Below are 23,626 nucleotides of genomic sequence, written 5' to 3'. Positions count from 1 at the left end.
AATTCTCCAATGATATGTTTCTCTCATATTTTCTGAATACGTGGGCCTCTGGTGTACTCTTTCAAGATTAGCAATTTATTGGTGTGGCAAGTAGATTCCTCTTTACATTGGTAGTGTGGAATTCCTTTGTAATGCTATAGTTAATTGATTCGAATTTAGTTCGATTCCAAATATGACAGGTACAAATCGGAATGGAATCGTTTATTAAACATTTCCAATGTCCCAAATCAAAACCAATTAGTAGTAAATGATTCCTTTCAGTTTCGCTTTTGCTTGTCGGTTTGAATTAAACAGTTTTGGGCCTAATTGGCAATGGTTCTATTAAGCCCAATAAAAAAATCTCATTCTCATGATGCTGGGTTTGAACTTTGAACCATGCCATTTTTAGTGAATAGCACCGGATGATTGAGAGCACACTCCATGATTGGCGGTGCGGTGAACATCGGACAGTTGAAAGCATTTGTATACGAATCTCTAAATCTTCTCAATCATCCGATACAGCACCGCACTCATTACAAATGATGTTTTCACTCTATTTCCACTTTGGATGAACTTTCAACCCACGGAGTAGAGACGATGCAGCCAGTAGCCACTGTCCACGATGGCGATGGCACCCACCTTATCATTATTCTGGGATTCACAAGTCACCACTAAAGAGTGGAGTGTGCTCTTTCTCTCTCTCTACACTAGGGCCCAAGCTCCGAAGAGGCCAGAGGGCATATGCTTTACATGGATCCTTTTGGATCCTTCTCTGCTGTAGTCTCTCTCTCGCTTCCCCATTTCCACCCAAACCCATCGGTAAACCACCCGAAGCACAGAAACTTGTGTTGAGATTTGAGAAAGCGCAACACCCAGAAAGATAACAAGAGAAACTCAACAACAGACAGAGGGAAGAAGAAGATTTAAACCCCGTCAATGGCTTCTGCTACAACAAGACCGACCTTCTCGTTCCACCTCCACTCTTCACACACTCATCCATCGCGCACGAGGCCAAAAACCCTTGTCAGCATTCCCACTTTCCACTCCCAGAAATTCCTCATTTCGCCCATTTACAGTCTTCCAAGACTGCAATTCACTTCAAAATCCGTGGACGTCTCCAAAGAAGACGCACCCATTTCTGGAGAACCGGATTTAACGTCTCCAATTTCTGGAGAACCAGATTTAACGTCTCCAGTTCCAGAGACGAAGAAATTTGATAAGCGTCGTCTCGAAGAGAAGTTCGCAGTATTAAACACCGGTGTCTATGAGTGTCGCTCTTGTGGTCATCGGTACGATGAGGCAGTCGGTGACCCATCTTACCCAATCCCTCCGGGACTGCAATTCGATAAATTGCCCGAGGACTGGAGGTGCCCGACCTGCGGGGCGGCTCAGTCGTTCTTCGTAAGCAAAAGTGTGGAGATAGCCGGTTTTGCTGAAAATCAGCAGTTTGGGCTCGGTGGGAATGCACTCACGTCTGGCCAGAAGACGGTGCTTATATATGGGAGCCTCCTCTTCTTCTTTGTCCTTTTCCTTTCTGGTTATTTTCTGCAATAATCGCAATTAAGGGGAAACAATAGTTTAAAGGTCAGATTCTCCTTCTTCCCTCCCCCACCCTCTTCCCCCACCCATCTCACCTTCTATATGAAAATGGTTCTAATATTTTCTTTCTACTGGAAATGTTATGTGTTAGTGATGGATTGAAATAATGGAATTCTGTTCGAGTCATTGATATCAAAGACCCTGTTTAGTTCTTAATCTTTTCAAGTGTTATTGTTTCGTAATCCTCAATAATTGTATAGAAAGAATCAAGGATAGAGTAAGAAACGGGTGTGGATTGTGAAATTTCAAAGATTCTTTTAAGCTTTTAACATTTCCTCCATGGTGTGAGGCCAACACGACGAAATCTCCCTTCGTCAAAACTAGAGAAATAATACTGAGGAATCAAATGAATAAATTTAAGTTCCTTATAGGATAGTACAAACAAATGGTATACTCTTGCCATAAAATAATCAAGGTCTTAGTTTCCCTGTTCCTTCCTTCATTTTCTCTTGGGTGCATCCAAGATTTATAAGTAGACGATGAGGAAGCTGTGTACTTTTCCCATCGTTGCCATTTAATGATTATAATGGCTGGATTATAGTGCTTTGTATAAAGGGAAAATTGGAGCTTTCCCTACATTTCAAATTTTATTTATGATTTCATATACAGGATTTTCACCCCACTTTTTAACTTTTCCCTGATTTTACAAAGTTATTTATGAATTCACACATTCCGCTTCATCGACCAAAACAAATTAGATTTCTCAGTTAATGTTTTATCCATCACCTAAGAATTTCAAGATATCCCAAATTCGCCCCATCTCCCTTAATCGTAAACTTGTACTTGAATTCCTTCATACAGTATTCTCATCTCATTCTGGTTGGCTGGTTAGTTATATGGAATAAAATAATTACGAGAAATTAACTGATTTCATGAATTTATAAATTACTTCTGGAAAATGACGAAATCTTTAAAATTAACACTATATATATGTTTTGACATTAAGAAAGTACTTTTCATTAGAAGAGCGTGAGGATATTGATAATGGGTTGAACAGCATTTCCTAAAGTTTTGTTCTGAACATGTGGTCCAATTTTTCCATCAACTATTGCAGGACTTAGTCCATACAAGCCCCAATTGTTAGACCTATTCTTACTAATCCATTAGAGGAAAGGATTATGGCAAAGCACATAAATAGATGCCCACCAAAAGAAACTTATGGTGCATTTCTTAAGCAATTCCTGCTGTACAGAATCACTACTTTCTCTCTCTGAGTTACTCTAAAGGGTGATCATCAATTAAAGGGTTGCCCCACAAAGATACATTTGGTCAGATCAGGAAAACCCCTGTAGAGTTTTGTAGGTACTCTGTGCAAGCCCCCAACAAAGGGCATTGCATTGGCTGCTGCGCAGCAGTGTGAGCTTTCTTCTGTTTTATCAAATCCTGGAGATCACCAAAGTTAAGATTATTGAAAAGTATATAGTCAACTTCTAGGTGGCAATCCTCACCATTGGGCTTCTACAAAGCAAAGGTGGATGGTTCACTCTTAGATTCTTCTGCTGCATATATATCAGCATTAGTGATTTTCTGGATGCCACGTTCCTGTAACTCATATTTGCATGACTAAGAAAACCCATGGATTCAGATGTTTCCGATTTTTGCTTCAACTAAACCTGATACTATCATTGTTGAAGGAGATTCACTGTCAATTGTTCGATGCGGTTGGAACTGCCTCTGTGGCTGTTCATATGGTGTCTGATTGTAGAGCTCTTGTTCTACAATTGAATTCAATATTCAAGCTAGTCACACCTTGGAGATGGAAATGCTGCAACTCACATCTTTTGCAGTTGTGTTTGATGATTTCATTTAGGGTACATAGGGCTTTGTTGTGGCTGATGGTATTGCATCCGGCATCTCTTCAGAGATGGTATGTAATGGTTAGATAGCTTCAAAGATATGTTGGAATGTTTTGCACTTGATTAAATTGCATCTATCATCTCTTTGTAGATATTATGTAATAGTTTATTACTGATGTGAATGGAATTGCCTTTGCCTTTAACCAAATGATAGAACTCAATTGTGATAAGTACAGGAAAAAAGAAGAAGAACTACTACCAATGTTTTGTTGAATTTGCAACATCATTTAAACTGGAAGGATGAAGACAGGAACTAATCTGAGAGAGTATGTTTCCTTTATTAGCAAATCAAGATTTCTGTTGGAGATACAGATATTTAATTGATAGGGGAGTTAGTTGCATGAAACCTGAAGAAGAAGAAGCTCATAAAATAGAAAATTCAGTCCATACTCCATAGCAAGAAGGTGCAGAAAGAAAGGATAAGAGAACACATTATAAAAGTAGATAATTGAACCCCCAGACAGAGCTGGCATCGAAAACCAAAATCCCATGCCATACAAAAGCAAATTCCTTGAAAATTCTAATAGATTAAGTTATTTTCCTAGGGGTTTTGCTTGTGTCTCGATAAACTTCATGAAGGAGCATTAAGACTCCAACACCAATGCATTTTGGGGCATCAAGATTGTGGTTAAATAAAGGATGGGGAAATAAATTTATAAAAAAATATTTTTTAACCAATTGCTGGAGGAATTCAAATAAATATTTGTCACATCTATTGAGGACCATCTATTTACACCATTGATTAAATTATACCTAAACCTTAATTTAGGTGGCCGTAGGAGTGTGCCAAACCAGGGGTAGGAATTCCGATTCTTTTCCTTGGTCAAGAATGGCTTAAATTACATCCAAACTTTAAAATTTTCTTTTGGAAATTTTTTAATGAGGTTGTTTCTTTTAAAGTTGTCCTTAAAAAGGTCTTCTTATTGAATGATACATGTGCATTTTGTAATGGACGGTCTGTTTCCCAGTCTGCTTCTGAAGCAAATTCTTCCACTGTTTGAAAGTGATAAATAATTGATTTTTGTGCTTACAAAAATAGACTCAAACTTTCTTAGGGAAATCATCAATGAAATTAAGCAAGTACCTTGCACCAACACCCTTTGAGGCAACCCTGGAGGGCCCCCATAGGTATAAATGAATGTAATCCAGAGTTCCGTTGGTCATGTGAGTAGCTGTACTAAAGCTGACTCTCTTCTGCTTCCCAAATACACAATGCTCACAGAACTCCATTTTTCCTATACTCTGGCCACACAATAGACCCTTTTTACTTAATGATGCCATCCCTCTTTCACTCGCAGGCCTTTACCTACTTCTTTAAGAACTGACAATTGGAGAGCCTATCTCCTGCCTTGAACTTTTTTTCTCAGTTGATTTCTAAGGCATTTTCACAGGGTGGGAGAAAAAAAAAACACAATCCTAATTATTGCTGCCAAAACAAAATACTTCTATGAAAATAAGAAATAGAACAATCTTGATCATTGCTTCATGTATTTATGGATCCCACACTGTCTTGACAGTAAATCTTGTGTCTTTTTCATCTACACCCGATAAACCCAACTAGGAACCAAATGATTCTACAGAAGATCATCTTGCTATAATGACAGATAACAGTTTAAATCTCCAAACTAATGAAGCAGAATGACCATCTGTTTTGTCAGAGGTAGGACAACTTTCATTGCGCATCTGAATTATGTATACATAGAGGCTGAGCGCAAGAATTAGGGGCCACAGGCATCCAACAGGGACTCAGCAGTGCAACATCCATGGGGTATCCAAAGTAGAAATCTATATTGATTCATTGCGATGGAAAGTCATGGCTGTGGGAGCTTTTATATCACATTATTAGTTGGCACACTACTTAAATCCTTTGGGTCTGATATTTAAGAAGAAGATCAAAGACTCTGTTTCCTATGTTCACATCCCTTGCTCACAAAGCAAGAAGGCAGAAGCATTCTGGCACTAACTTATGATGTTATATTGAAAATTTACTAGGTTAGTAATACTATTTTGTTTTTACTTTCATTAAACAAAATCAACGACGTTAACGTGATCCAAATCTGGATTAAAACTATTGAAGAGGATCTCTGGACTGACCCTCCCATTTCATGCCCTATTCAAAACCCACCTGAGAAAATTTGACCCAGCACCTAAGGTAGGGGTCTCAAATCACAATCGGTTGTTGGTCTTGCTCATTTTTGGTTGGTTTGCCTTCAAAACCCCAGCTTTGTAGATCCAAATCGAGACCAGCTGATTGTGTAATTGATCTCAGGACTCTAAACTTGAACTGATTTGATCAATTCTCAATCATTTAGCCTTTATTTGGTTGTACTTCGATTGAATCAAGAGCAACTGATTGTTTGCAAAATTTACTATTTTGATGGAGATTGGTTGTAAATTTTTAATACCTTGCACCCATGAAACATGCATGGGATTAGTTAATTTTGGGCAGAGCTTTCCCACGATGTCAGAGTGGGAAACCCTATCAATTAACAAGCGAGAAGATGATTCATCCAATAGTGGACCTATATATTTATTGAAGAAAGAGTGTCAATGTGGGGTTTCATGGGTCATTGTGTGAGGATGTGTAAATTTCTTCACATTCAAGTGTCAGCTTCTTTTTCCCTTTATTTTATAAGGCAAAGGGCATTTTCTGAACTCTTAAGACATTACTCAACAGTCTGATGCATGGAATCAAGTATTGTATCAGTATCAGCCGATCCTCATACTTGACCGATCCTGAGATGGGTATCCGTATCGTCATAGGTATCGGATACCGATCCGGGTCGGCCAATCTGACCCGATCCATTAAAAAATATCTTTTAAAACTGAAACTCATACGCACAGACGCACTTGATGTCGCGGACGCCGTCAACGGCGTTGCCCTTTGCGGCCCTTTAGCTGGGCAGCTCTTCTTCGATTGGTTGGGTGACAAGATGGGGCGTGAGCATGTCAATGGTCTGACGCTTATGCTCATGGTCGGGTGCTCTATCGTAACGGGACTGTCCTTCGGTCATCAGGCAAAGGGGGTAATGGCGACACTCTGTTTCTTCCGATTTTGGTTGGGTTTCGGTATCGGTGGTGATTACCCTATTTCTGCAACAATCATGTCCGAGTACGCCAACAAAAAAACCCGTGGCGCTTTCATTGCTGCCGTTTTCGCTATGCAAGGTTTTGAGATTATAGCTGGTGGGATCGTTAGCCTTATCGTCTCATCCGCATTCAAGAACAAGCATACCGCCTGCTTACCAAGACAATGCAGCGGCCTCGACCGTCGCTCAGGCCGACTACGTGTGGTGTATCATTCTGATGTTTGGAGGATACCCGCAGCGCTAACTTACTATTGGCGTATGAAGATGCCGGAAACCGCTCGTTACACGGCCCCCATCGCCAAGAATGCGAAACAGGCAGCCGCAGTTTGGGGAAGGTTTTGGACATGAAATTGGAATTGGGACAAGGTAGAAAGGATGGCGATTGAGCCGTCCAACGCATTTGGGCTTTTCTCCTGGGAATTTGCTCGGCGACATGGGTAACAAATCTTTAAGGCTATGTTTGGTAGCCAAGAGAAAGAAAAGAAAAGAAAAGAAAAGAAAAGAAAACAGAAGAAAATAGAAGAAATGATAAGAAAATAAAAAGAGTGTATATTTGGTTATCAAGAGAAGAAAAAAAAAAGAAAAGAAAAAATTTCAAAAAAATTTGAATTTTAAGAGAGAGATAAACACATAGGAAATCATTGTGTAATCATTCATTTTTTGTCTTATTATGTTTTTATATTTTTTTATGTTTTCTTGTGTTTTTGGTAAAAAAATTTTGAAAGGAGTTTTTGAAAAGAAAAATTTTCTCTTGGATGAAGATATATCAAAATATCAAATACAAAGAAAAATTCTTAACTCAAGAAAAAAAGTATAAAAAGTGTATTTTTTCCCTTTTCTTTTCTTTTCTTCTCTTGGCTACGAAACATAGCCTTAGATTTTTTATTTTTTTATTCCTTCTTTTATTTTGGTTTTTTCGTTTATCTGAATATTTTTAGATTAAAAAAAAAATTACCAATCCTTACCGATACTGATCCATATCGTATTGATTTTGGTTATGACCGATACCAATACCGACACCGAGTTTTAAAACCCTGATCTGATATTTCTTCTATGAAATAGGAACTATGACTAACCCATTGTAGGGAGAGGGTTTCCCCACAACGCCAATGTGGGGAGGAATCTCTATACCACAAAATGGCAGGGAATAGTGTCATCGACATAAGACTCACGTGAGATCAGAATACGTGAGAGAGAGAGGATATCAATGTGGACCCCAATTCTCAATATGAGATTGGGTGCATGCTGGAATCTGCACTCCGGGATCATGGGTTTCTTCTTTTTAGCTTCATTTCACAAGCCAAAATCAAACATATCCGTTATAGTGTGGGTTGGGGCGGTTTTTTTGCCCGTTGCCATAGCTATGTAGTTTATTAGGGTTTGACACTCCGGCCCTACCAGATGTCATGAAGGCGGGAAAGTCGAGTTGGATTCAAATTTTAAATTCCGTCCGGTGGACCGTTAATCTAGGTTGAGCAAGAAGGGGCGTGGAATCGGAAAATTCAAGAAGCGACCATCTCAAAGATGCTTGACGCTCTTCTGATGAATATGTAGAAAGCGAAAATGTTCGATCGAAGGAAAATTCTACCAGAGGTTAGAGTCATGAGGCGCCATGGCTGGGAACGTCCTCTGCATCCATTACAGGTTATTATTCCACATCGTGATCACCAAGAAAAAGGATTGGCAGACAACCTTGAGTCCTTTGGTATCTCTTTCCAGCTAGAGATACGCTATGAAATGTTGGATCCTCGGGAGCTCACAATGTATTCAAAAAAGTCTTGTACCTTGGAGCCCATTAGCCCCTCTGTTTTGAAACCAGAAATTTATTTGTTCTAGTTTTTTCCATTCATTGTCGAAACCTGAGTTTCCCTCAATGAATGATGGTAGATTCGTGGGTCTGACACTCGATCTTTACTAAATCATGTTCATTGTTGGATTGCAGATTGTGGGAATGGCAGTGTACAGTTTTCTTCTTGTTGCCTTTTACGCCTTCCTGGGGCCTTTTCTAGGAAACAGAACGGCCGAGATCACAGTTGTCACACTATTTTCTTTTGTGGTATGGTCAAATGATGATCCTGATTACCCCAGCAACTAGATTTTTGTTGTCAAAGTGGCTAATTTATGATGATTTCACATCTTGCAGGCACTTTCTGTGATTTTTCTGTTTGTGAGGTGTACTGCCATAGATCCGACTGATAAAACCAGTTTCAAGAATAGAAGAAGACCCAAATCCCGAAAGTTTTTGAAGCTGAACTACGGGTACCTATTGAGTCAGATTGTATTAAGATTTATCAGGAGGATGGAGAGGAAAATCCTTAGGTACTGGATCAGAAGGAGATACCTGGACCCATTGAAAACTGGCATTCAGATGGAACCCTTGCTACCATTCCCCCTTGTTGCCAAGGATGATGCAATCGCTCCTGATTTGAAAGAGGACATCTCATTTTGCCCCTTATGTGATTTTGAGGTGTGTTGGGAAGTAATAGATATATATATATATATATATATTTTTTTTTTTAAATCAAAGCAGACTACGTATGTTTTAGTGGGATATATGTATGCCATACCTCCAAGTAAGTGGAATCTTTCTCTCAGGTTAAAAGGCACAGCAAGCACTGTAGGACATGTAACCGGTGTGTTGAAGGATTTGATCACCACTGCAGGGTGAGGAGCCAACTCCGATCTTCTTTAGCTTCCTTTTACACCCCATCCTCCAAAATCTATTTATTTCATTCATATGATGAGTAAAAGAGGACGAGGCAAGAGACTAAGGTGCATGTTCTGATTACTTCTTTGGTTGCAGTGGTTAAACAACTGCATTGGGAAAAAGAACTACACCACCTTCATCCTTATGATGGTTTCAGTGTTAACAATGGTTAGTTTCTTCCTATCATTCTTACAAATCTTCAACTTTAATATGGAAGTTAGAAAATTCCTAAAGGATATTTGGGCTAAGTGTGTTTGTCATTTGTCCAAATTGGTACAGTTATTTATGGAAGGAGGAACTGCAGTCGCCGTTTTCATCCGGTGCTTTGTGGATAAAAAAGGGATTGAGTTGGAACTAATGAAAAAACTGCACATTGATTTCCCCCGAGGAGTTCTTGCAACAATATCGGTACTGTTTCATGACTGTTTTCTGCTGAGGTGTTTCATCATTTCATATTGGAACGGATAAGCTATTTCATTTTCATAAGTTGTAGATTTCTTTTTTCCTTTTCACTTACACTGCTTGCCACAGGTATTCTTGGTTTTAATGACAGCATACAGTTCTGCAGCCTTGGGCCAGCTTTTCTTCTTCCATGTTGTTCTCATTCGAAAGGTATTTTCAGGATTGTATAAACACAAAAATATGGTTCTATTTTAGGCATAAATGATGTATTTAAGATGATATCTCTTAAGATTTCAAGAAACGATTCTCATTCCAATTCTTTTTAATGACTCATTGGTGTCATTTCTTTTGAGCGATGAACTTGTCATTTACATGGGGGGTCGTGGGTATGGGATGGTGGTGTCCTTGTAAACTGTTTGGAGTAGAAGCAGAGTAAACAGGGTACTAGTAACTAAATTTCATATAGGTCTTTAGTATTATGTTATTTGATTTCAAGACATTTTGCAGTGTAGGCAGAGATCTATAGGTCAAATATGGCAGATAACTCGATTTGAAATCCTTTTCCTTGAACAGTGAAGTTTGGATCCTGAGTATTTTAGGTATTGAAACTCACCTGCAAATCAGTTCATTGTTGGGTTGCAGATGTTGTGCATAGTAGTGTACAGTTTTCTTCTTCTTCTTGCCTTATCCAACTTCCTCAGGCCTTCTCTAGGAAACAGAACTGCCAAGATCACAATTATCACACTATTTTCCTTATTGAAGAGGGGGAAAAAAGTAGCTGATTATTTAGTTATTTATTTTTTTCAATGGTGGTGGTGGAAGAAGTAGAATTTGCAGTTAATATCCTTTCTTTGAGTGACCTGGCTTCTTGTCCATCTAAGATTACTTTCTGCTCGAATTGCCATATATTAAGTATTTTATTTATTACAGTATTAACTGTTCTTTCATTTTTAACCATGAAAGATTAACTCTTAGATATATACTGCTCGTCCGCAGTTAGCCACCTGACTATTAACTCCAAAGTATTGATTAATGTACTAAACCCCTTAATTATTTATTGCTTCAGGGAATGAGAACATATGATTACATACTGGCAATGAAGGAAGAGAACCAATTTGTGGAAGGGGAAACATTCAATTATTCAGATTTTTCTTCAGATGAGAGTTCCGACTCTGACTTCCCAGAGAGAACCACATTTATGTCTAGGTTTATATGCAGAAAAAGCAAAACATCTGAGGTTAGATATAAGCCTTCCTATATGCATTTCTGCATCTTTACTTACCATCTTCCCATGATAACAGTTGCCTCTAAATTCCAGAAACCAACGAAACTCTCCATAAGAATTGATGAAGGATCTGAACCCTCCAACTTAAACAAGAAGCCTGGCTATGCTGCAAGCATTGACCCGTGGAAGCTGATAAAGATGAGCAGAGAAAAAGCCCTAATAGCAGCTGAAAGGGCCAGGGAAAGACTAATGAAACAGAAGCCAGCAGTAGAACATGAATCTTTGAAGCCACTGCCATCAGAAACAAAATGTGGACCACTGATAAATCAAGAGAAGAACATAATGGGTACAGGATCTGGGACTACACCTCTCATTTCCAAAAGATGGTTTCCAGGTTCACCAAGGAGGTTTTCGAGCCCAAGAAGGCGGTTTTCCAGCTCACCTGGTGCTGTGGCATCACCAAAGCAGAAGTACAGAAACAATTTTGATTTGAAGCTAACAGAGGTGTCAAATGAACTTGAGACATACATTTCTAGGCAGGTGTTGTGCTCTGTTTTGAAGAAAGATGGAGATGAAGCATCCCCTCGGTAATCCTTTATTTATTTTTATTTTTTTTAATTTCTTGCATTATTTTCATTTCTCAGCCTTTGAGAAAGGTTGGTTGTTTAACTGTCTGTATTCTTTGTGAATTTATGATAACTTATATTAAAAGGAAGAAGGGGTCATTTTTTATAGAGTTCTTACCCTTTCAAAATTTAAAGTGATTAAGATTGGAAATGTTATTGCATACTTTTCTTTTCATTTCCCATTTTTTGGGGTGGGGTTGTCTAAAAAACATGAATACTTACATGTCAGTTAAACTAGCAAATTGTTCATGCGTGGATTGTGCCTTCATGGATGAGATCATTCATGCGGTTTGTGTCATTGCCTTGTTTAAAACACAATAATGCATGCCTTCTATCGCGAAATTGGCTGAATGAAAAGTTAGAGAACATCAGCATGGCGTAATTTCACTATAATAGACTCAGAATGCCAAGAAAATTGTAGAGCATGAGCGTAAGCAGTCAGTTAGGATTCAGAGGAGTGTATCAAATGAAAACAACTGAAGTTGGAATTATGCCAATGCATGGGCAGCAATACTTGGCCTCTGCGGTTCTGGTCCAATGGTTGATAGGTACAAATGAGCCTTCCAAGTCAACATCCCTTCTGAAAAGGCAGCCTTTCCTATGATGCCATAGGTGTTCCTCTTTCCTCTATCCTCCTTTCTGAGTTAGGATGACATCAATAGCAGACGGAATGCTATTTATCAAATATCAATGTGATTTCAGAGCATAAAGTAGCTGTGTGCTGCTTACAAATTAACAGAAGCCATGACTTTCTTGAGATGTGTGATACTAGGGAGAGCTTCTATTGCTGAGATTTAATCAAATTTATCAATGATTGTAAATTTTTTTCATATGATTGAGTGGACTGCGGAGGGTGGAAAATTCTGTTGAAACTGTATAATTTTGTACATGATCAGTTATTTTTTCATATGCTTCTCACTTTGCCTGGTCATGATTCAAGGTTTGTTAAATTTATGCCTCACTCATTTTATTAGAGAGGAAAATCTCAAAACACTTAACGACACAACAGAGGTATTTCAATCTCTGATGAATCATTCAATTATTTGTCAATACACACAAAATTACAAAAACAAATCATCAATCGACACTTACAGATTAACATACCATTACAAGCAGGAACTTTCATGTCAGGTAACTATTTCCCGTCCAAGACTAAGCAGCCATCCATCATGGTGGGACATGGGAAGACTCTTCTTCTTACCTTTTCGTTTTTCCTTTGGAGAAAGGAAAAAAAAAAAACACAACTCAATGGGAACACAAAAAATCAAAACGAAAAAAATGGCTACGGTCACAATTTACTGCAGGTTATATTGCTGTAGGACCTCACCATCATAGCAACCACGTGGATTTGTTTCTATCAATTGGGCAACGCAAATGGTTGGAAAGGTGGTAACAAGCTGATGAATATTGAGGACTGATTTTCTCCCTGAGAGGTTCACAAGCCTCGGGAGAAACCAAGTCAGAAAAGCCTTGAACATATGAACAGTTCCATGGGGTTGCAGTGGTTACGTTGAGTGTGATGTTGGATAAGCAAATGTTGAAGAAGTTATCCCCTTCTATGCCTTCTAGAAGGCCTGCAGTTCTGATATTATCTCCTCTGATATCTTTAATGGTAATCTTGTCTATGATAGGGAGGGCCTTCGGATCATAAAACTCATCCGGGTGCTCACCATACTGGCCAGTGAATTTGATCGCTGTCTTTACATTGGTCAATGTTATGTCTGAAAAATAGATGTTTCTTACATAACCACCCCGTCCTGGAGATGTCTTTATTCTAATGCCAGTGTTCGAATTGAAGAAGTTGAGGCCCACTGCATAAACTTCTGATACGCCACCTGACATTTCACTTCCAATTGCAACTCCAGAGCTCGATAAGGTTTCTCCAGTAATGTTTCTGATGATAATGTTTGAACTGGGTCGAGCAAATGAAATGCCATACTCATCCCACCCACTTTTTATGGAGATCAGATCATCACCCGTGCTGATGTAGCAGTCTTCAATGCAAACGTCATTAGACGAGTCTGGTTAGATTTTAACAAGAGGTGTTATGACTGAATCGATTATTCAGAAAAAAAGGGGAATCAAAAGATTGAATGTTTCACCAATGAAGGGGCAGATTCTTAGAGACAAATAAAACTATAAAAATACTTCGAAATTTATGTAATCAACCAAGGCAATTCATTTTTCTTTTTCATGGTAATACATAGTTTAGAATTTGAGGTGGCCTTGCCAGTCTTAATCCATGGTTTAATTTAATTTACAGCATCTGATAACGTTCCCACGCAGTACATTGGTGTGACCAGACCAGTTAGACATATGGAGTTGGTCACTCTTGTTTAGTGGACCTTTACACACATCCAGTCCACCTAATCTAGTTCATTAGAAATTAATTGGAAACCCTAAGCTTCAGCACAAATGAAACTTTATGCTTCACCTTTTACATACATTATCCCTAGTTTTTTGCATTAAATCAAAAGTTGTTTCCTGGGGTGTATTGGTCGAGTTCAAAGATCTGAAGCAATTCCTTATCATCATCTAATGTCGTTCAAATGAATAGTTAGTTCTAAAATGTAGTTCAAATGAATAGTTAGTTCTAAAATGTCTTGTCTTCTATTGTCTAAGATATTTCTCCAAGTTGAATGAAAATCTTGAATTCATAACTATATTTATTGAATTTATATTAGTGTTCTTTGAGGTTTTGAATTTTTATTGTATATACTTTGTAGTCTATGGGACTATAACACTCTCTGGGGCTACAGCAAATTTTCTGGAGAAACTGAACCGGTGGGATCTCCAGTTCTTAGGTTCATCTATGCAAGAAAAGGACTAATCCAACTAAGAACTACGATGCAAGCACAACCAATATTAACAGAGCTACATATTTCAACAACTGCAAAATTAAATTTTCAATAAATGTTGAATTTACCTGGATCAACCCCGTCTGTGTTTGGTGAATCAAGAGGAGCAACGATAGTGACGTTCTGAACAAGAACTTGGCTGTTCATCCAGCAAAAACAGTCTCAACTCTCCCCCTAATACATAAAATATCTCCACGTGCATAGTTTTATAGTAGGCAACATTTCAAGTTGAAGGCTGATGAGAAAGAAAGGCAATTTAAACCTTTTTAGAAAGAAAAGGAGGGGCAGGGGGGGGGGGGGGAGACCAACCTGCAATATATAGGGTGGATGGTCCAAAATGGTGAGTTCAAGAAGGTCAAGTTTGAGATGACCACGCCAGTCGAATTCATTAACTCAACTAGATGGGGCCGAGTGTAGTTCAGGGTTCCATTATTAAACCAGTTCCACCAGACACTTCCTTGACCATCAATAGTTCCATTATCACCTGCATCTTGAAATATTCAACATTAAGAAACTGAAATGTGTAGACATATCAATGCGAGTTTCACATCAATTTTGTGTACCTGTTATAACGACATCCGTCAGATTACGTCCATAAATAAGGCTTCGATGCCTTCCACCAGGCAATTCCCTACCTCGGCCATATGAAGGCAGAGGATCAACAACTGGCCAATCATAAGAATGCTGAAAGAAACCAGACAAGTACTTAATTAAGATCATTAGACCCTTGAATACAGATATTTTATTCAAAGGTTGGAATAGATACCCAAAAATGTAGAGGTGATCATTGCTTTCTTAACTAGCTGGCCTTATCCCATACATCATATATTTTCTAAATATGTAGGTACTAACAGTACCAATATTATTCTACACTCCACCCCCACCCTCTACCCTATACCCTCTATCATAATATTGAACTGAAGCACTTACTTGAAATTCCACTGGTTTCAATGGATGTGCCATGTGAAGGTGAGCAATTGCAAACTAGGTAATATTTTTTGCAGAAAAGTTGTTCTGGGTTTTTTTTGGGGGGGGGGTGTGGGGGAAGGCGCCTGAATAATGGCGAAGGTATGATTTGATCCTGGGTCAGTGCTACAGCTAGTAAGTAACCTTATCAGCTAAGCTAGCTAGCATCTACTTGCTATGAAATTGTTAAATCATAACTAAGAGGAGCAGTCTCACCATTGATCCAAGAATCACAGCATCATTATGTAACAATAAAGTTAGATGACTTATGAGATCAAAACTTCCAGTCAACCATCGGCCGGCCGGGACAAAAAGCTGGGCCCCACCCTTGTCAGCAAATGAATTGAGATAGAACAGGGCATTCTGAAATGCTTTCGTGTTGAGGGTGACCCCATCTCCAACAGCGCCAAATTCAGTTATGGTGACACTATGGGGTCGAACTTCCCTTGTGCTTGTCTGCTTGCAATGTGAGCTGCCCATGACAACCCATGGAGCTTCACCAACTGATGCAAGTACCAGAACCACCTCCACCAGCTGAAAGGGAATGCACCTCTAGTCATCAATCAGTAATTTAATAATGGAAACAAAGTATTAGTCGTTTAAGTTGGATGCTTTCTCCATTAAAAAGGTTAAATCTAAAATGTGAATCCTAGGTACTTGCAATTAAAGAAGTATCTAGCTAGCAAGGAAAACACAGGAAACAGAGAAATAAGAGGCAGAGGGGGAGAAGAGTAAAGGTGAGGAAACCTTGCATTACATTCTAACAAGCAAAGGTTATGGGCCAATCACAAGTTCACTGGCAGATAATGGGAAGTTAGATCCCAAGTGAAGTTCATACAAGATGTAGGGTAAAGCTGGTAGGCCAAGTAAATATGAATCACAGATAAAGAATTAAATTATAAATAAAAGAACAAGTAAATGATAATTGGAGAAAAATGTAACTTTTTTTCAGCAGATCCCACCATTTTCCTATAGATGAACATGGATTATGCAGGCTGTCCTTCCACAATGTTTCCTAGCAGAAAGAAATTTATTAAACAAAAAAAATATATATGAATGAAAAACAATTTCCCTCAGATCTCCCTTTGCTTCCTGTTCTACTTCACAAAGCTAGAGACACAGCAATCCTCCATTCCCGCAATGGAAACAGAGGACAAGAAAGAGGGAGATAGAAAGAAGAAGAAGGAGAACAAGAAGGATAACCACCATAGTGCTTACAGTAATAAATCTCCTCATGTGACTGGGATCGGCTCTTCGCCTTGGCACAATAACCCCAAGTTGCCGCCTTAAGCAAAATCCCAACTGCACCCAAAAACGAAAATCGAAAGGGAAACAAAGCTTTAAGGTGGATTTGATGGAGATCAGCAGCAACATGCAAGGGTGATACGATGATGGGTCTTCAAGAGCCTTCTCCAACCAGGAAAAATAATGGAAAGCGACCGTTGCTGCCCGCCAAAAAGCAAAAATAATAATAATCCTGGCCCCAATTCATCAGGGAAAAAGAAAATCAATCCTGGCCCCAAACAGGACCCTCGTGTCTGTCACAGACTCTTCAAGTATTGACCTCCTCCAGCAAGACCCCTCTCGCTCCCTACCACTTTGGTAGGGAAAAAAAAAAACAAAATTTGGTGTTGCAGAGTAATGGGTTTTGATTTCAGAGGAGGCTTTGGCAGTAATTTTGAGACAGAGCATGAGGAAGTAGGGTGTGGTTGTCTCGTTAATCATAGATTAAGCTGCACGGGAATCCTCCCTCATGAAAGAATGACACTTAATTAAATTATAATAATGACTCTTCGTAAGAAGATTAGATGGAAGATCCATCAATGTCTAATTGTCAGTGCTTAACAGCTTCACTCACGCATCAGTCCAAAAGCCGTCAATGGCCCAACTGGCTTGGCAAAGGTAGAAAAACGTAGGACGGTGAGGAGCCCAGAAAGGAGAGGAAGGTTATTAAGGTATAACCATCCCTCTGAACAACTTCTTCTTTAGATTCAATCTTTTTTCCTGTTCCTTTCTTTGGGTTTTCCTTCAAACCAGTCGATCATAGAAGAAGATAATACAAGATCGGGCCCGTTACGGCGTTGCATCAATTTTAGGGTTCAATCAGTCCGTACATAAAGAAATAAATAATGGGTTTCTCTCATTCTTTGAAACTGGTCAAATTCTACCTTTTAAATAAATAAATCGAGAGAAACAGAAGAAAAAAAAAAGGGTAATCCATTAATCAATGGATCCGGCTTCCATAAAACCTAAGACCATTCCAGAAATGATAGCACTCTATGTGGTTGAATATGCTGGGACAAACATGGGACAAGGGAGGCAATGTGGTCGAGAGACATATGGGATCTGTAATTCTGTATGAAATCTCTTCTTCTTTGGAAGAGTCTTAATCTTGTCCCCAGGAAATCCTCTCATTTATAAGATAATGGAATCGATTTCACCCAGAAAAATTAGAAGGTTATTACAATTACAAGTTTGTTATACTTTGTTTAGTCAAAAAGAAGGAATGTGGGGGTTGTTCTTGTAGAGACAAACTTGGGGGAAAAGTGTAAAAAGAAAATGCCAAGAAAGCAGGGATCAAAGGATACAAGCATAGGACAAGAGGAAACTGCAGACTGTAGGCTTATCACTTTTATAGTGGGATGAGAAAAAGGAGAGGTTTCCAACGCGGCAGAGGATTTTTCTCGAACTGGGGGATCCAATGCGCGATGGGTGACAGGCCTATCCAAGTTCCCAAACACACTACTGAGACGTCCCTGAACTCACCCACCCCCAGTCCACCCCCGCCCTCCTCCACCAAAAACTTCCGTCCAGGTGGTGGTGGTGCCGTACTATTTACAACACAGGTCCACTGGAAGTCACCGACATGTTTGTCTATCACTTATGCCACTCCAGTCCTCAGTCTCCTCCAGTACCACCCCACCTCCCTCTCCAAAAAATAAAATAAAATAAAACATTATTCCGACCAATGGCATAACTTTTTTTTTTGGGTTAAATTATAGGTATAAGTTTTCTTCTCCAAGGTAAAGGATTCACCCATGAATTTAAAATCATCATTCATCATTATTCCTCTTACTAGTTGAAGGTCTGAATTATCTTTAATAATGATATCCATCTCACCCCATTTATGCCACATGGGAAATCTTTCTTCACCTTGGCTTGAGAAAACCTTGGTCCTTAGTCTACCAAGATAGAAATTGTAGTTTTGACTTTGGACAAGCATTAGGGAGCCCTAATCACATCTTTTGAAATGCAAGGGGCCTTTTCTTATTCCTGAAAATTTTTTTTGGGGGGGGGGGGGGGCTCTTGAGTGTAAATTAAGTAATAAAATATATTCTTCCATGTGGATAAGGATAAATAATAAATTCATTCCGACCCTTGAAAAGTGAGAATATAATCTATATTCGCCATACGTCAAATTTTAGAGTCTAATTCAATCAAATTCTCTTTTTTTTGTATTGTCATACTAAGAGGTATGCATGTGCTTCTTCCTTAAAAATTCTTCTTCTTCATGTCTGAAGGGAATACTAAGAGGTATTCAGTCTATTTAACCAAACAAACTGAAAGGAATACTGGTTCAGACCGTCAGTTTTGCCTTAGTTTTATGCCTATGCATGCACATTTTACATATTGTTCTATTTGAAATTTGTAATCTTATTTGCTTCTCGAAAAAGACTACATTGTGGATCATGGCCACATTGCCTGGCGCATATCAATCTAGTTTTTGTTCGATAGCATTGGCACGCAAAGTGATGCTATTTAACTTTTTAGAATCTAATGGGTTATAAATTGATTATAAGTCGTTCGAGAAGGGTGAGCGCAAGAATGAAGAAAGGGAGAAGGATTTTACTTCTTTCAAACTTGATAAGGATTCAGTTTTTGAATTTAAATTCAAAATCTGAATTAACAAAACCCATGGTGAAGATGAGGGGTATTGAGGGATTAGTGTAAAATATAATGTGGCTATATGTTTTAGTCTGAAGGATAAACCATTATTTCAAAATCTCACTTAATAGAGACTAATTGTAAAGAGTACAAGAATGATTTGGGAGTGTGGATCAAGTTCTTGTACGAATGTTTGATCTACACCAAGGGCCCGTTTGATAACGTTTCTGCTGTTTCTGTTTCAAGAAACCGTAGAAACATAAATTTCCGTTTCTAGAAACAGAAACGGAATTAAAGGTGTTTGATAAGTCATGTTTTTAGAAGTCGATAGTAACCAATGAAAGAATTGACACAAGTCGTTTTTAGAAACGGCGAAACAACTTGTTTCGCCTGGGTCGTTTCTTGAACCATAAATAAGTAAAAATTTCTATTTCTATTTCTGAAAATAAGTAAAACGGAACAATTTTATCAAACGTTTTTTACTCCGTTTCTGTTGTTTCTGGAAACAGAAACGGCAGAAACGCGTTTCTTGAAACATTATTAAACGGGCCCTTGGACCCCACTCAGAATAATAACTAATTAAAAGAAGAGAGAGATTAAGTGGAGTCCAAATGTAAATCAAATACCGTACGAGAATGAAGACTTGATCCGCAGTATTATACATGGTGTCTCTCTACATTCCCTGGGAATGGTGCTGTAAAATTTTATTTTTTTCCCGAACACGGCCTTTAGGGTCAGCAGGGCCGGTGGTTCGTTGTAATATGCCCCACCCTCTCCGCTCTTGACGGACCATTTCGATGGCGCTGATTGCACCGTCAACGTTGGCTGGCATTGGTTTTTAGGCTAACGTGGGACTCTCTCTCTCTCTCTCTCTCTCTCTCTCTCTCTATTTTGCTGAGGTACCGAAAAACCATAGAGACGAAAACGAAAACGACGCACTGCGTTTGAAGTTGGTTAGGTTTCAAAGTCGTTGTCGCGTCGTCGAATTCCTGTCGAACAGTAGTAGAGGGCCCTGCAAATTTGGGCTTTCAACCATGCGAAAGAGGAACAAGAAGGCTGGAAGTTCTCATGAACCCAAGAAATCGCTCTCTTTAACTCCACAACAGCAACAGTAAGTTGTACTGCTTATCGTGTTCTCTCTCTCTCTCTCTCTCTCTCTCTCTCTCACACACACACACACCTCCCGCTGGGGGGTGGGGGTGGGGGAGGGAGTGTTTAAAGGATTTTCGTTTTACTGACATGGTTGTTTTCTGTGGTTTGAGGTCTAAGTGTTATGAGGGGGAAGATCTTGATAGTCTGCTCAAGTCAATTGGAAGGTACTAGTCAAAACGCTTATATCTATTTCGATATCTACTTTCTCTGTTTCTTGGTCTATTTCCTTCAATTCTCGCATTCCCGAACCTGACCCTGAAAATATCTCCTAAAAGCGGCATCAGTAAAAGAAACCCCCTTTCCGGAGAGGGTAGTCCAGCATGATGGGGTTGTCGTTTTTTTGTGGTATCCAACCGTGACCATCCCATCACCAACTTAGGCATTTGTTTCATGCTTGATTATCTCCTCTCATTTGGAGATCTAATTCCTTAATTTCTTTATGTATCATGCTGTTCATATTACACGTAGCAATGATTGAATTCTGTTTGAGTGCCTGACTCAACTCGGGTTTCTTAGTTTCTGTCCGGATTTGAGTATAGATGCAGCTGGAGGAGGATGCTAGACCAGAATGGCTGTGCTAATGGGCACTAGAGTGGAGTGTCTGTGGTCCTCCATCTCCCTGTGCCGCCTAGGGCGTTCTAATTCAATCCTCTCCACTAAACATTGTAGTCTAGCAAAAAATGGCAGTTCTCTCTGACCACCTTTTGCATCTGCCACTAGTTGTTGCATGACTCCTGGTCAATGATCATGCTGAAATTAATCTCTGTTTTGGTGTTGATACTTTTGTGTATGGCCTACTGCCATCCACAGCATTTGTCAGCTATGCATCATAACGTGTTTCAATTGTCTCTCTGTTCCTCATGGCCATCCAAGTCCTCTCTCTAAAGGTTTGCCTTCTTTCAGAATCCTCCTCTGAATCCATGAGGACAGAGGTCTTCTTTTGATATTTTCCTTGCCAGAAATATATGTTTGTGGAAGATTCTTCACCTTGAGTGACTTCTAAGTATAATGAAAATATTGGATTAATTATATACTTATTCATAGATTTGAGAAGAGGAGTAGGTTGGATGAATGCAAATGTTTGAGTCCAACTGTCCTTATTCTGGGAGTCAAATGTGGGTCCAAAAATTGTTTACCAAAAAAAAAAAGGTGTTATTGTCGCTTCATGGGTGTATTCCCACCAGAACTTTAATGCTTTCGTTCTTGGTCCATGATATTTTGCTTTAGCTACCAAGAGGGTATTCCCTGTGAATATGGTATTGCCACATTCATCAACTGTTATTCTAGCTGGTGGTGGCAGTACCTCTTGCCAGCTCTGCGGTCTTTATTTGATCTAGTGTTGCAAGCACTTGAAAGATTCACTTTTGGCTTTACCAAGTTCAATCTACATGCCCAGATGTTTTCCATCGAGTATATAGTCCAGTTGCTGGATGTGAAGAGTTTCTTTCTCTATATGCCATATGTGCTCCAGATGTGTTAGGGCATGGCCAAATTGCTGACATCTCCAGATGGACCTGGAGAATGTACATCATCTTCTGGTTCTCTTCCAGATTTGCACAACAAATGATTGAGCTTCTGGCAGCAGATAGTAGATGGACGATCCTTAGTCCATGCACTGGGTAGGTTCTACTTTTGCCCAGACTGTACATATATGATGTAGAGAAGGGATGTAGATGTAACATTATTAGTGCTTCTTCAGTCCGTCCATTGTGTGGCTGAATTTTGTATGTACCCCTGCTGTAGTAGCATTAACCGCATGTATAATGTCCTGGGTGAATGAGTACTTGGCTTAGGATGACATGGCCCAAACACCCTCAGGTTACTTGATCAACCTAGTGACAACTTGACAATGCAAACCCAAGGGGGTAGCACAGTTGGTGAGCAACGAACTTGGTATGACCCATAAACTCAGACGTCTTAAGTTCGACTCCTACTAGGCACACCTTGGGCCATTCACACAGGGATGTTTAGTACTCTTCACTGCTTTCAGTGAAAGGTGAATGGTTCTCATTCAACCCCGGTATGACCCGGTCCATGCGGTTGTGGGGTCAAAATGGACCTGCGGGATTAGTCAGGCCTTTGGCTTCGATACCTGTCGATAGCAAAAAAAAAAAAACAGACAATGCAGCAAATGCATGAGTTGTCTCCCCATATACTACATTTATCTTGGGGGATGGTTTTCTTTCAGCCATGGTCAAGGATCCCTCGACTGGGGCCTTCAGATGCTGTGCAGAGAGTATTGGGGAACAATACTGGGGTATTATTGACCTTGTACAATAGGGGGGGGGGGGGGGGCAGACATTTATGACCCTAGATGGCTGTACTTTTCCTGCACCCACAGTGGGGAAAACTTTCTCCTTTATCTGGCTTATTTCTTCCATGACGAGGATATTAATCACCAGCTGGTTCTCAATTTGTTTCTGCTGTTAGAGCCTTGAGATTTCCTCATGTTGAGTTACTCTTTTGGCCATCAGTAATGTTCTTCATTGTCCCAAAAGATTGACAGGAACGAATTTCTTTTTCCATTTTTCGTATTGGTGCTATGATTTTGGGAACTTTTGTATGTCAGGGAAACGTTTCCATTTTACCTTTTTGGGGCCAATTGCAGTCTGCTCAATTTTTTACAGATTGGTTCTTCTTTCTATTTAATTTGTTGCAAAATAAGAATGTCGGGGATTCCCATGTGGCTATGAAGTGACATCAGAACTTGGATCTTTCATAACTTCATTCTTTAGAAGACCCTTGAACCAGTTTAGCTGTTTATGTACCCAAATTAGGCATTTGTCCCATAGATTCAGAAAAATCAGTGAGCTGCAAACCATGTAAATGAACCCATACTGAATGGCTCATTTGTATTAATAATTTCAATCCTTTGATTTGTGCTCTTTATTAATAATGAAGTGGATACTAGATTTCAGAGATTCGTATTTTTATTTTGCCTGGCAGGGAGATTGAGTTGGAAAGACTTTCAAAGGGAGCCTTGCCTGAAAAAATATGGATTAAGGTGACTACTGTTTGGGTGTAGTAACTATAGGCTACAATGAAAATGCTTCTGTCGTATATTCATTTTATGATGGAAATGTGCTGTATCTCATATTATTGGTATTGTTTTAGCAACAATTTTCTATTGGGGTCAATGACATCACCCGTGTACTGGAGCGGATGATGACAAGTGCTCAGTTGGGAAATTCATCCCAGAAGCCTCTGGTAGCTGGAAATTATCGTAAACCTTCAATTCAGCTTCAGGTAAGTTGCTGTATTTAAGCACACTAATCCCACTCC

At 39.3% G+C, this 23,626-nt stretch overlaps 4 protein-coding genes and 1 pseudogene across 6 annotated transcripts in view; 4 read left to right on the top strand and 1 right to left on the bottom strand.

Moving 5' to 3' along the window:
- The first annotated feature begins 581 nt into the window (after positions 1-581).
- LOC122057177 (rubredoxin) lies at positions 582-3,578 on the top strand. Its single transcript, XM_042619187.1, has 2 exons — positions 582-1,563; positions 3,213-3,578. Exon 1 carries the CDS (start codon positions 916-918, stop codon positions 1,531-1,533), a length of 618 nt encoding a protein of 205 aa, XP_042475121.1. The 5' UTR covers positions 582-915; the 3' UTR covers positions 1,534-1,563; positions 3,213-3,578.
- A 1,805-nt stretch (positions 3,579-5,383) lies between these two features.
- LOC122057176 lies at positions 5,384-7,014 on the top strand (annotated as a pseudogene).
- An 865-nt stretch (positions 7,015-7,879) lies between these two features.
- LOC122058046 (protein S-acyltransferase 18) lies at positions 7,880-11,634 on the top strand. Its single transcript, XM_042620455.1, has 9 exons — positions 7,880-8,167; positions 8,466-8,579; positions 8,667-8,990; positions 9,119-9,187; positions 9,327-9,398; positions 9,510-9,638; positions 9,762-9,842; positions 10,699-10,869; positions 10,951-11,634. The coding sequence occupies exons 1-9, from the start codon at positions 8,087-8,089 to the stop codon at positions 11,446-11,448; spliced, it is 1,539 nt and encodes a 512-aa protein (XP_042476389.1). The 5' UTR covers positions 7,880-8,086; the 3' UTR covers positions 11,449-11,634.
- An 861-nt stretch (positions 11,635-12,495) lies between these two features.
- On the bottom strand, positions 12,496-17,621 carry LOC122058047 (probable polygalacturonase). Of its 3 annotated transcripts, XM_042620458.1 has the most exons (7): positions 16,526-17,618; positions 16,270-16,322; positions 15,524-15,841; positions 14,905-15,025; positions 14,651-14,825; positions 14,410-14,480; positions 12,496-13,504 (listed from the first exon to the last, which is right to left on the bottom strand). In XM_042620458.1, exons 2-7 carry the CDS (start codon positions 16,288-16,290, stop codon positions 12,813-12,815), a joined length of 1,398 nt encoding a protein of 465 aa, XP_042476392.1. In that variant the 5' UTR covers positions 16,291-16,322; positions 16,526-17,618; the 3' UTR covers positions 12,496-12,812. The 3 variants fall into 3 exon arrangements, with proteins under 3 accessions (XP_042476392.1, XP_042476391.1, XP_042476390.1); XM_042620457.1 differs by lacking the exon at positions 16,270-16,322 and having other exon boundaries at positions 12,496-13,477; positions 16,526-17,621; XM_042620456.1 differs by lacking the exon at positions 16,270-16,322 and having other exon boundaries at positions 16,526-17,610.
- A 2,272-nt stretch (positions 17,622-19,893) lies between these two features.
- Positions 19,894-23,626, top strand: part of LOC122057194 — a 5,044-nt gene continuing 1,311 nt past the window's right edge. Inside the window, exons 1-4 of the mRNA XM_042619218.1 lie at positions 19,894-20,303; positions 20,455-20,508; positions 23,291-23,348; positions 23,459-23,590. Of these exons, the coding sequence (XP_042475152.1) occupies positions 20,227-20,303; positions 20,455-20,508; positions 23,291-23,348; positions 23,459-23,590 (321 nt within the window). The 5' untranslated portion in view covers positions 19,894-20,226. The remainder of the gene's footprint in view (positions 20,304-20,454; positions 20,509-23,290; positions 23,349-23,458; positions 23,591-23,626) is intronic.

This window comes from Macadamia integrifolia, chromosome 12 (assembly GCF_013358625.1).
Source record: "Macadamia integrifolia cultivar HAES 741 chromosome 12, SCU_Mint_v3, whole genome shotgun sequence".
NCBI lineage: Eukaryota > Viridiplantae > Streptophyta > Magnoliopsida > Proteales > Proteaceae > Macadamia > Macadamia integrifolia.
The sequence above is the reverse complement of the archived record's forward strand: the minus strand, read 5'-3'. Positions and strand labels throughout refer to the sequence as shown.

Excerpts from the sequence above, each read along its gene's own strand:
- LOC122057177 (XM_042619187.1), top strand. The coding sequence starts at position 916 with ATGGCTTCTGCTACAACAAGACCGACCTTCTCGTTCCACCTCCACTCT.
- LOC122058046 (XM_042620455.1), top strand. The coding sequence starts at position 8,087 with ATGTTCGATCGAAGGAAAATTCTACCAGAGGTTAGAGTCATGAGGCGC. Across the intron at positions 9,399-9,509 it reads TGGTTTCAGTGTTAACAATG|TTATTTATGGAAGGAGGAAC; the intron begins GTTAGTTTCTTC and ends AAATTGGTACAG. Across the intron at positions 9,639-9,761 it reads GAGTTCTTGCAACAATATCG|GTATTCTTGGTTTTAATGAC; the intron begins GTACTGTTTCAT and ends TGCTTGCCACAG.
- LOC122058047 (XM_042620456.1), bottom strand. The coding sequence starts at position 16,681 with ATGTTGCTGCTGATCTCCATCAAATCCACCTTAAAGCTTTGTTTCCCT. Across the intron at positions 15,842-16,525 it reads ACATGAGGAGATTTATTACT|CTGGTGGAGGTGGTTCTGGT; the intron begins GTAAGCACTATG and ends ATTCCCTTTCAG. Across the intron at positions 14,826-14,904 it reads GACGGATGTCGTTATAACAG|GTGATAATGGAACTATTGAT; the intron begins GTACACAAAATT and ends TTCAAGATGCAG.